The 13,219-nt window shown below is 33.7% G+C and overlaps 1 protein-coding gene across 1 annotated transcript; it reads right to left on the bottom strand.

Annotated features, from left to right (window-relative positions):
- Positions 1-10,161: 10,161 nt before the first annotated feature.
- LOC122003741 lies at positions 10,162-13,018 on the bottom strand. The gene is made up of 3 exons (XM_042558782.1): positions 12,539-13,018; positions 11,230-11,263; positions 10,162-10,411 (listed from the first exon to the last, which is right to left on the bottom strand). Exons 1-3 carry the CDS (start codon positions 13,016-13,018, stop codon positions 10,398-10,400), a joined length of 528 nt encoding a protein of 175 aa, XP_042414716.1. The 3' UTR covers positions 10,162-10,397.
- Between the last annotated feature and the right edge of the window lie 201 nt (positions 13,019-13,219).

The raw sequence follows: 13,219 nt of genomic DNA, 5'->3' as shown, positions 1-13,219 counted from the left end.
ATTTACCTAGAAATACACAATCAAGCAAATATGAGAGAGATGATTTTATAAATGAAAATAATTTACATACATTTAAGAATTTAATTCATTTATTGAATTCAAGAGTCCTTACTTTGAATTCGAGAGATCGTAGGTTTTCTCCAAATGAGCTGATATCCACTATAGATAAAAAATCTTGGAATGAGTCCAACAAGCCATTTTTAGCTATAGTGGTAGGTATCTCATATACCAATTATGTATCACTTATACATAGCTATTACATTATGCTATCAACTAATTGATATTCGCATAAACATCATGTTGTTAACACATAATACGTAGACATCATATGTATATCACCCAACTTCACCTCTATCCACATTAATCTTGGAGTGAATCCAACACATCAATGCTTTAAATTAAAGTCAGTTCATTAATCATGAGATCATATCTCAATTGTACGAACATATCTAATTTTAAGTTGAGCTTGGAGTGACTCTAACAACCTAAATAAGAAATCAAATTCTAGTTCTCACCGTATTAACGGAAGGTGTGAACTTTAATTATTTTGTAAGGGATTTCCCGTCTCATCCTCTTTTCATGTAAATAATAAAATTATTTACATGACATGATATAATTAATACAATTAATCATAACATATGACATGACATAATTAATGCAATTAATCATAACTTAATCAATATCATAATTATCATAAATTTTATTTGAAAATAAAATATGATTAAAAATCTTATTTCCATAAATCAAGATTCCTTAATTAAATTTAAAAATAATTTCTAAGTCTAATTATATATATTATTTAGAAAATTATTCTTAATCAAATCTAATTAATTTAAAAATAATTTCCCTAATTTGAAAACTCCTAATGGATTAGGAAATTTTTATAATTAGAATTTCTTAATTAAATTAAAATATTTATAAAATTTAGATTTATGACCAATTATGACTCGTATAATAATTTACGATTATGTTGAAATACGATAATGCACAGCAGAGGACAAATAATAATTACGTTAATTATTACAATACACGCAATACATATATATAGGATATAACACATGCAAGATATAACTGTATAATAAACTTTTACGAAATAACTTTTATTCTATTTATAACTGACGGATGATGTAGAGTAAAAATGACATCAACCAAGCGACACTATCAAACCTTGCTTCTATCTGTATTCATGCCAAGCTCTCGCCAAGATGGCTTCCAAATCCATGAGTCGCATCTTCGCTTCGGTACTAGCCAACAATCGAAGATGAAGTGATCCCATAGAGGATCTCAACAATGGTCCAGTATCCGACAGCATTTGCAACCCAATGATACCAAATGTGGAGGATCTCTCGGTTGCTTCTGTTAGGATGTATACTAAAAGCCTAGCTTTTTGTATGAACATTTATTTTGAAGTGAGAATCATATTGGTCAAATGTCTGCATTTAGTTAAATGCAGTTGTCCATTTAATTTATATTGTAGATAATATGGTGTGTGGTGTCATACAGAAGATCATGTTATCAGTTCCTTATAAATTATAAATAGTAGCTCACAACCAAGATGGATTGGGACAAACCATTGGAATGATTGTAGTGTAATTTGGTATTAGTTTGTCTTGACTATGAAATTATACTAGTACACTATGTGTGTATTGAACAGGACCATTTGAGGTTACTTCTTTTTATACTAACTGCGTAAAAGAACAGAACCTCTGTTATTATGGATGTGTGTACTCTTAATCCCGATATAATAACAATCACATATACTTAGTATTTATTTCTTTAATTTATCAATGAGTGAGATTTATTCGTTAAATCAATAGGCCCGATAAGTTGAGAAATAATATTATTTATATGGTGTGTTATTAATTATAAAAGAAAACTGTGTCCTAGTTATCTAGGTCGATGATGCCCCCTTGAGGAGCTCATAAGGATTATCATGTAAACCCTGCAGGTGGACTTAGTCCGACATGATAATGAAGTTGAGTGGTATTACTCTTGGAGCTAGATATTAATTAAGTGGGTTGTCAGTAACTCATTTAATTAATGGACATTCGATATCTTAAATACAGGGAGACTAATGCACTCATGATAAGAAGGAGCCCATAATGTAATATTGGATTTGTGCATAATTTAATAATGACTCTTTAGTGGTATGAGTTATTATTGATGAACTTGAGTTGGGTGTTCGGGTCGAACACAGGAAGCTCAAGTCCATCAGGAGGCCAAAACCAATTCCTCCTCTAGGTCCCTGTTGTAGCCTCTTATTAAAAGTCTTTTTATCCACCCAAAGCCCAACTTCTTACCCAAGCTAGGGGTCGACCACATCCTTGCTTGGTGCCCAAGCAAGGGGCCGACCAAGCCCATCTTGGTGTCCAAGATGTGGCCGACCAAGCCTTGCTTGGTGACCAAGAAAGGGGCCGACCACTAAAGAAATAAAAAGAGAGATTTTAATTTTTTTTAAAAATATTTCCTTTTATAGCAATCTACAAAGGATTAAAAGAGAGATTTTAATTTTAAAATATTTCCTTTTTTGAAGCCATCCACATGGTTTTAAAAGAGAATTTTAAATTTTAAAATCTTTCCTTTTTTGTTGCCATCTATAATGGTTTAAAAAGAGAGATTTTAATTTTGATAAAACTTTCCTTTTTTGTAATCATGGTTTAGAAGAGAAGTTTAATTTTAAAATTTTTCCTTTTTGTAGGCATCTACAATGTTTAAAAGAAAGAGATTTTAATTTTTTAAACTTTCCTTTTGTAGCCATCACAATAGGAAATTTAAAAGAGAGAGATTTTAATTATTATTAAAATTTTCTTTTATGCCATGACCAAAGATTATAAAAGAGAGGTAGAGGGTGCCTTATGGGAATAACACATCTCCATATTTCTCTTGTTCCCTTAGGGCCGAAACCTAAGCTTTCCCTCTTCTCTTTTCCTTGGTAGCCGACCCATTCTCTCTTTCTCTTCTCCCTTTGTTTTCTTCTCTTAAGGTCGGCGGCACATCAAGCTCCATCTTCTTGTGGCCGGTTTGCTTGGAGGGGAAGAAAAAGAGAAGGAAGTTACCTATTTTGGCATTCCTTGGGTGGCCGAAACTTGTAGGCAAAGAAGAAGGTTCGGGTGGATTTCATCTTGGTAGATCGTCGCTCACACAACATCCAAGAGAAGGAGAGGAATACAACAGAAGATCAAGAGGTCTTTAGCTGCAAAGAAAGGTATAACTAATTATTTGTTTCCGTTGCATAATTAGTTTATGTTCTTTGTATGGATCCTGAAATACTAACACAAGAGACTATCAATTTTGTGTTTTTATTGTGGTCTCTATAGTTAAACCTAAGGAGTAGTAAGAAGTTTAAATATTCAATTTCTTTGAAAGGCTTTGTCTAGGAAGTGGTGGATGATCCCATATCCAAGAAGGTCGAGTGTCTCGCCATGTTTAACCTGGAAGCCAATCTTTGAAATAGATATTTAATCAACTTCTGTAATATGATTTAACTTCTGAAGAACACATGGGTTGAACTTGGAGTAAAAATTTTAAGTTCCGTTTCCAATCCAAGTTTAACTTCTGAAGAACAACTTGGATTAAAAATGTTAAGTTTCGTTTGCAATCCAAGTTTAACTTTTGTAGAGCACATGGGGTGCTAGGAAAAGTTCTGTGCTTGTACAAATTTTTGTACAAGGGAAACAAAACAGAATTTCGAGTAGCACCCAACAACTTCGTTGCATTGAGCGACGTGAACAACAACCGGAATGTTGCTGTTCAGGGATGGAAAACTTACTGCTGGCGTGGGGCAGGAAGTCTAGCAGTTGGGGAGTTTCGGTAGTAACCTTTGCTGGCCAGAACATCACCTGGGTGGACAAAAATGGGCTGGGCAGTGGCTGTCCCTTCAACTGGAGTTGTGAACTGTGGGAAGGATGACTGGAGCAACCCTTGCTTGGGTCTGCACCTTCCACCATTTGGAGGGATGACCGACATCCTTGGGTGGCGATGGGCGCTGTAGCGGGACGCAGAGCACGACTGGAGGTGGCGCGTGGGTAGCGGCTTTCCAACAACTTCCAAAGCTGCTGGCCGATAGTGGTTGGCTCACCAGAGGAGGAGACTAGCCAATGTCCAGTGGGTGACGACGATTCTTCCTTGGGCAGCCAGCGACGCAGGAGAGAAGGGGAGAGGAGAGAAAAAAATAGATAACCCTTAAGGCTTTAATTTTAATCAAGAGCAATTAAAACCTAACTCTTAGGTTTAATCCAAGCCACTCATCTCTCCATGTTATATCATATATAGCTTCTCTTCTTGGCTTTTGATCCAATCCAAAATCATATCCACTGGCCGAAAACCTTAACCTATTTACCTTAAGTTTGATTCAAGATCAAACTAATTAGTTTAAGATCAAACCGAGTTAATTCAAATTTAAACCATTTTAGGTTACGAGAATGGGGAGGAAGAGAAAAAGACAAAAGACGACAAGCGAAGGCATTTTAATGATTATTTTATAATACAAATAGTTTAATCTTATAAATATACATTTTAAAATATCCAAATCATATATCTAAATTTTAAAATTATCAAATTAGTCAAAATCTATTGATTGACTTAGAGTGCTTGAAATGACATTGAATCAGGTTTGATGTGTTTTTCTAGTTTTCTTGATCATATCTATGCCCTCAAACATCAATTTAACCTAATATATTTAGAGGAGTAATTTTTTGAATATGAATCAGATTTTTCAGACATATTCATATTAAAAAAATCATCACTTTTAATATAACGTGTCAAATTATTGTTTGATGATATGAATATAATCAAGAGAACTAAACGAACACATAAGAGTTAGTTTCATATTATTTTAAGCTCTCTAGGTCCATCAGCCAATTTGGACCAAAATAACTAATGGACCTAGAGAGTTTGGAATGATATGAAACTAGGTCCTATGTGTTCATCTAGTTTTTCTGATTATATTTATGCTCTCAAATATCAATTTGACCCACTATATTGAAAGTAGTGTTTTTTAAACAATAATCAAATTTAGGATTAGGGTCACATAATCAACTTCTATAGCAATCAATTTGTAAGATTGAGATAGGTAAGAGAGTTAAAATGAGTATGAGATATTTGATTTGGTAATTTTAAAATGACCGGTCCCAAGTCTGGATAAAGGAGGAGGGTTGCATTAGGTTGCCAGCCAGCGTCAAACTATGACAAATATTCAATGAATGAATCCATTAAACTATTGTGATAATGCTAGGTTATTCCCCGAAAGGAACGCGTTGCAGGGTCCGACTGTAATGTCTTGGCAAGGACCGCTACATCTCCAGAACTTGGGTGTAGTGATAAATATGCAAGAGTTCACATTACAGGGTCTGACTGTAACGTCTTAGCAAGGACCGCTACATCTCCATGAGAACTTGGGTGTAGTGTTAAATAAGCAAGAGTTCTCACACCATAGGTTAAATAAAAATAAATATGATAGGAAAACTAATAATCTAAGATTTGGAACATGGAACATATGGACTCTCACTGGTAAATCAATGGAGGTAGTAGATATGATGATTAGGAGAAAAATTAGTATTTTGTGTGTACAAGAGACAAAATGGACAGGTGAGAAGGCAAAGTTAATAGAGAACTCGGGTTTTAAGTTATGGTACACTGGAAAGAGTAAAACAAGAAATGGAGTGGGTATTATTGTAGATAGTTTGTTAAAGGATGAAGTTGTAGGAGTAGTTAGAAAAGGAGATAGAATTATATCCCTTAAAATAATAGTGGCGAAAGAAACTATGAACATAATTAGCATATATGCACCACAAGTAGGATTAGATGAAGCTACCAAATCAAGGTTTTGGCAGGACTTAGATGAAATATTACAAAATATTCCACCAAATGAAATGATTTTAATAGGAGGTGATCTAAATGAGCATGATGGAGTGAAAAATGAGGAATATGAGAGAGTACATGGGAGTTATGGGTTTGGAACGAGGAATGAGGAAGGAAAAACTATATTAGATTTTGCGATAGCATATGACCTTATATTAGCTAATACGTTTTTTAAGAAAAGAGAAAAACACTTAGTTACATTCAAAAGTGGGAATAATAAATCACAAATTGACTTTCTTATGGTTAGGAAAAAGGATAGAAAGATTTGTAAAGATTGCAAAGTCATCCCTGGAAAGCTTAACTATCCAACATAGGGTAGTAGTGTTGGATATACGCCTCAAACATAGTATCAATAGAAAGAAAATATATACAATTCCTAGAATTAAGTGGTGGAAGTTAAAAGATGGGAAGCACATATATTTAAGGAGAAGATAGAAGTACAAGCATTAGGTGAAAGATATGATGACTCTAATACAACATGGGATAAGATGGTATCAAAGTTGAAAATAGTAGCTAAGAGTGTATTCGGTGAGTCAAAGGGACATGCACCACAAAGTAAAGAATCTTGGCAGTGGAATGAGAAAGTACAAGAGAAAGTGAAGGAAAAATGAATAACTTATAAGGAATTATATATTTATAAGAATGAGGAAAACTTAAAAAAAATATACAATAGCCAAGAAAGAAGGTAAGAAAGTAGTGAGTGAAGCAAAAAATGAAACTTTTGAACGGTTATATCAAAAATTAGATACAAAAGAAGGAGAAAGAGACATTTATAGAATAACTAAAGTGAGAGAAAGAAAAACAAGAGATCTTAGCCAAATAAAATGTATTAAAGATGAATGTAATAGGGTATTAGTAAACGATGGAGAAATAAAAAAGCGGTGGAAGAGGTATTTTCATCAATTTTTTAATGAAGGTTTAGATGACCAACTTAACTTAGGTAATTTAATTAGGTTAAATGAGCATAGAAATTTTAATTTTTATCGTAGAATTCAAACTTCAGAAGTAAAACAAACTTTAAATGAGATGCACAATGGAAAAGTCGTTGAACCAGATGATATTCCGATAGAGGTATGCAAGTGCTTAGGGAAACAAGGTATCGAATGACTTACAAAATTATTTAACATGATATTGAAAACGAAAAAAATGCCTGATCAATGGAGGATAAGTACTCTAGTTCCCTTATATAAGAATAAGGGAGACATAAAAAATTGTGCAAACTATAGAGGTATTAAACTAATGAGTCATACTATGAAACTTTGGGAAAAAGTAATAGAAAAGAGATTAAGGAAGGAGACCACAGTGATAGAAAGTCAATTTGGGTTCATGCCTGGAAGGTCGACAATAGAAGCTATACATCTTCTTAGACAATTAATTGAAAAATATCGGAAGCAAAAATAAGATCTACACATGATATTCATTGACTTAGAAAAAGCTTATGATAGAGTCCCAAGAGAAATTATATGGAGAATTTTAGAAAAGAGAGGTGTTAGCGTAACATATATTGAACTAATTAAGGATATGTATGAGGATATAACGACCAGAGTAAAGACTTCAGGGAGAGTAACTGAAGTATTTCCAATAAAGATAGGGTTACATCAAGGATCATCTCTAAGTCCCTATCATTTTACACTAATTATGGACGAACTCACTGCGCACATTCAAGACACAGTACCGTGGTGCATGCTGTTTGCAGATGATATTATTTTGGTAGATGAGACACGTGAAGGAGTAAATGCTAAGCTAGAATCTTGGAGGGAAATACTAGAAAGGAAAGATTTTAAGCTTAGTAGATTAAAGACAGAATATATAGAATTTAAATTTAGCAATATTAGAAGTAATGAAACAATTGTTAAGATAGGAGATGATGAGTTGCCCGAAACCGAGAGATTTAAATATTTAGGATCGTTTTTATAAAATGATGGAGGGATTGAGAGAGATGTCTTACATATAATACAAGCATGATGGGTGAAATGGAGGGGAGCGTCGAATGTTTTATGTGACCGTAAAGTACCTCTTAAACTTAAAGGTAAGTTCTATAAAACCGCAGTTAGACCTGCTATGTTATATGGAGCTGAATGTTGGGCTATGACTCGAGCACATGAGTAGAAGATGAGAGTTGTAGAGATGAGGATGTTAAGGTGGATGTGTGGACATACGAAGATGGACAAATAAGAAATGAGAGCATTAGAGAAAAAGTCGGAGTTGCATCTATTGAGGAAAAACTCCAAGAGATACGTTTAAGATGGTACAGATATATACTTAGACGACCAATAAATGCTCCAGTTAGGCGATGTGAAACTATGATAAACATGCATATCAAACGAGGAAGAGGAAGACAAAAAAAAACTTGGTTAGCAACAATAAAACAAGATAAAATTTATTTAAATATAGATGATGATATAATATGAGATAGAGCTCAATGGCGTAAAAGGATTCATACAGTCGATCTCACCTAGTCGGAAAAGGTTTGGTTGTTGTTATAATTTTAAAATTTAAATACATGATTTAGGAATTTTAAAAATACAGCTATATGGTTCAGTAATTTACAGTATAAATAATAATATTGTTTCTTGTATCTAATATTTCAACTGTTATTTTAAAAAAATATTTATTAAAAATATAATTATTCATTTATATTAGATAAATATTAGGATAAAAGTTAGAAGAGTCCGTTTAAAAAGGTAACAGTTTGTTTATTAATCATCAAAATAATATACTATTCAAATGATCCCTATTATTTGAAAGAAAAAGTACATTAACATTTTTTTAAACACTTCAATCCTAACCAAACTAATTAACATTTTATCAAAACTATAGTGAGTGAGCAAAACTTTAATCCAATCTAAATAATCGATCGAAATAAATTTATTTAAAAATTTAATTTATTTTATTCAAAAGTTTGATTTGCAAAAAACATTGATTATTATTGGTTAAATGGATTCGACTATAAATTTTAAAAATTGATTAAACCAATTGAATTGAAAAAATAAAATAAAAATAAAAATAATATTTTTATTAAAAATTGAGAAATTTAGTTACAGATTGAATTAATTGATTTTGTATCGATTTTGATTTATTTGATTTTAATAATAAAATTTGATTGGTTCGATTGTATAAAATTGGAAAAAAAAATTCAGTTAATTTGATTTCAAATTAGTTTAATTCGATCAATTCCTACTGCTATCAAATAGGATAATTGCCAATTTGGAATCCGCCTTTAAGACTTATTCTCATTCTAATTAACAGTAAATATAATTTAGCACATTATTAATGCTCAACCCTTAATTCCTTGTGATATGGTACATAAAGATAGGACCCGATAAAATTAGATAGTTAAAAGTCAAGAGGATATGATAGTCAAGTGCAGTCAAAAGTCAAGAGTACGTGGCAATCAGAAGTCAATGAGATGTAGCAGTCAATAGTTAGGAGAAAGAGAAAGTTAGACCGCATCATGTTATTAGTCGCATAATTCCTAGTCGGATATAGGCAGGGTAAGTCCCTAGATCTGAGACGTAAGAGACGCCCTGGATTAGTTCCTGACCTGCCCTCGACTGATTAGACTTCCCTAGCTCTGGCTGTGTGAGTAGGCCGGGTACTTTCACTAAAACAACTCCCGGTCGACTCTGCAACGATCAAGGCGTGGAGGATAGGTCCATCGCCATAGTCTCAGATACAGATAACAGATAAAGCCCAGGCGAATCGCCACAACTCAACCTCCTCATCAAGACTCAAGTCAGGTGACACCTCTGAACGATCATCCCGAGTTATTCGTAGCTAAACCTGGGCGGGATGGAAAGCGCTAAGCGACAAACAATATCAGGGAATCATAACCTCCTGTCAAATAATAACTATCATGTGTCAGGGAATATTCCAGTGGTCTGCTATCATCTGCGAATGAAACCTTCTTTCCACCAATCACTACAAGAAAAAAGCTAATAGACAACGCTTTAAAAGCGCTGTCATTGTGCATGAAAAAGCGTTGTTAAAGGCACTGTTGTTAAAAGTCTGCTCAACGACAATACTTTTAAAGCGTTGTCGTTTGTAGCAAAGACAACGCTTTAAAAGTGTTGTGTATTTTTTTTACAAAAACATCATCTTTGCAACGCTTTAAAAGCATTGTTGTTTTTGGCAAAGACAACACTTGTACAACGCTTTAAAAGCGTTGTCTTTTTAAAATAAAAATAAAAAAAATCTATTTACAAAATCATTTTTTTTATATTTACAAAACTATTAATTTTCTTTTACCATGTCTAGATTTGAATTTGACATATAAAATAACATTAATTAGCTCAACTAATGATTTTAAATTCGTACAAAAACAATAGAATTCAATCACAAAGTATTAGTATTTACAGGAGAATTCAACTATACACAAAAACTAAATAGTTCTGTTTCAAAGTAGATAATGACATTCAAATTTAAAACAAAAAAAGCACAAAATAGCTAGTCGGCCTCGAAGACAACGATCTGCATGCTTACTTCTACTAGATATACTGATCAAAAAGGATTGTCGGCTTGAGACTGGGACAAAGCACCTACCACTGTATATCTGCCATAGAAAACAATACCATCAGTATTATGCAAAAGAAATTTTTACTCTTAAAGTTGAAAGCAAAGGTCACAGTTCACACCATACAGTAATGAGAAAATTTGGATTGAGAAAGACAGAAGAAAGAAATGGAACTTTGGTAGGTAAATTAGTGCACAAGAAAAAAGGCAACCAAAGCCACACATGATTCTATACATAGAACCTAGAATGATATCTTGGATTGCTTTTATATTTTACTGGCTATATTTCTTTAACAGACATATTAATGCTATAAATCACATAGACATATTCTTCTCGCATTACTAAAATTACTTCTCATTGTCAAATGTTTGACAAGATAATAAGTAGTCCTCGTCTATTGAAAAAGCAACAGTAAGATACATCTACAGACTATATTATTTGTCATTCATTGCATATCATTCTTTGTTTGGCAAATCATATAGCATAAAACACATTCTAGTACATTCACCCGCCATGCTCACCAGGCATCCATCAATACAAATTGTTCTAAACATATGGTAAGGTCTCACAATGCATAAAAAAACGTTGTTTTCTTAGTAGAAGATAACAAAGAATATATGAACAAAGAAAATTCAAGTATCAGATAATAGACATGAAATATGAAATAGGAGAAAAAAATAAGATTCAAAATATAAACCAATTCAGCATCCTTACACAACTTCTAGAAAAATAAAAGAACTAACAGATTCAAGATAAGAAGAATTTGAGCAGACTGAATTCTTAAAGAATTATTACAGATGAGATAATCATCCAATGACAAACTATCAACAATTTGCAAGGAAAAGTAGGAAACTCACTTGTTCGTAGTTTGGATTTTTGATCCAATCTAACCTAGAGCATGGAAAGTAAAAACACATCAAGTAAACATCTAGTGAAACAAAAACTAGAGTATGTAATAAAACCTAAACTAATTGCATTCAAATAAAGAACAAACATCATAGGAACATAAATCACTAAACTAACAAGCATTACATGGAATTAAACTAAAGAAAATGTATCAACTAAAATCTATATAATGGAAGAGACATTTAATCAAACACTTGATGGGCATGAGTCAATGAAATCATAATGTGTGCAAATTGAAACATAGGATGTCAAATTAATACAAGCACTTAACATTCATATAAAACATTACTCAATATGAAAGACAACATGAAGAAAAACATAGAACGAAACCAAATATCATATTAGTTCCTGACAAACTACCTGTTAATCTAGTAAAAATATGGTTTAACAAAGTTCACAATATTAACAATCCTTATTTGACGATCATTTTAGTTTTACTGACTATGACATCATCACTCTATATAACCTGTTTAGAAACATCTTTTACTGTCGGGAATGAACTTGATTGATAGAATAATTAAGAAATTGTTAAAGATGACACAACCTTAAGAATTTTAAACAACTAAAACTCATACATTTATATACTGTTATGACTGCCAAGATAATTATAGTTTTTAGACCCCTGAAGAACTCGCATCTATAAGACAAGATAATGTAAACCTAACATAATAGTTACTCTGTTTTACTAAGTTTATTATGGTAAGTATAACGTATGGCAGTGAAGAACACATTTTGATTGCCAAATTACAATCATCTCAGAACATTAGACGGTAAAATGAGCTATTCAAAGTGAGCATTAGTATCCCAAACGGTGAGCAATATGACAATTCCATTCCTAAGAATTTTATGTTTCGATGAATCATAAATTGGATAATTATTGCAAATTTTAGTTCTTAATGCCAGATGCTTGAAGAAAGCAATTTTAAACTTGAACTTCTTTCCAACATGATAATGGGTAAAATAATAATAAAAAGAGAATCATTGAGAGACATTAGGTTCTCTCAATTGAACTTTGTTAGGGCTAAATTCAGAAGTTCATGATAAGGCAAAGGTCTCTAAGATTAGTTCCTGATATCATACATTCACAATAGCAACTCTTTTGGAACTAGCCAACTGCCCTATATGTACTTCGAAATTTGTTCATTCCTATAAGCATTATAAAAATTTTGATCTCGACTTGATGAAAACACATATGCCTCTAGTTATCTGTCCTTCGAGAATGAATTTCTATGCTGACTTGCTCTTGAACAGTTTGATCACCTGAACCCTAGGGGTGGATATGCCGAGGAGAAGGATCTTGGCGGCGACGTCGCCGGTGAGGCGAAGGTCGACGCGGTCGTTGATGGCGGCGTCGCGGACGAGGTTGAGCGCGTCTGCTTGGAGCACGTTGAAGTGGTCGACGGCGACGTGGGTCTGGACGAGGCGGCTGCTGTGCGCGGGCTGCTCGAAGCCCAACACCGTCGCCATGCCGAGCGGCACGCCGTGGTACATCACATCGAGCGCCGCCGCCTCGTACCGGATTCCCACCTTGTTGGGGTTGTCCGCGATGAAGAGCAGCGAGATGTTGAGGGAGAGGTAGGCCGCGGGGGGATTCCTAAGAGGGGTATGTGCGAATAAGAAAGAGCTGCCGGCCGGTGGTGACGAAGAAGAGACGGCCGGCGGTGGGAGGTCGCATTCCCTAGCAGCGCGAGGAGATGATTTCACGAACAGAAAGGAATCACCAGCACTGTGTCTTCGCATGGGTAAAAAGAAAACGAAGTTTTCTCCTCCTTTAATCTAGGCCGTCCATATTGTGATGAAGATGGATGAAGATCCAGCCGTCAGATCTTGAGATAAGCGGTCTAGATCACTTAAGATTGAGATGATAACTTGACAGTAGACAACGTTTTTTAAAAATCGTTGTCGTAGACACTAAAAAAAAAGCTAATATTAGACCCGTAA

The sequence above is a fragment of the Zingiber officinale genome, chromosome 1A (assembly GCF_018446385.1).
Source record: "Zingiber officinale cultivar Zhangliang chromosome 1A, Zo_v1.1, whole genome shotgun sequence".
Taxonomy (NCBI): Eukaryota; Viridiplantae; Streptophyta; class Magnoliopsida; order Zingiberales; family Zingiberaceae; genus Zingiber; species Zingiber officinale.
This window is presented reverse-complemented; position numbering and strand designations above follow the sequence as displayed.

What these genes read in the sequence shown, in the direction of transcription:
- LOC122003741 (XM_042558782.1), bottom strand. Translation starts at nt 13,018, where the DNA reads ATGCGAAGACACAGTGCTGGTGATTCCTTTCTGTTCGTGAAATCATCT. An exon ending in TATCCACCCCTAGGGTTCAG is followed by an intron (nt 11,264 to 12,538) that starts GTGATCAAACTG and finishes TCCATGCTCTAG; the next exon opens with GTTAGATTGGATCAAAAATC.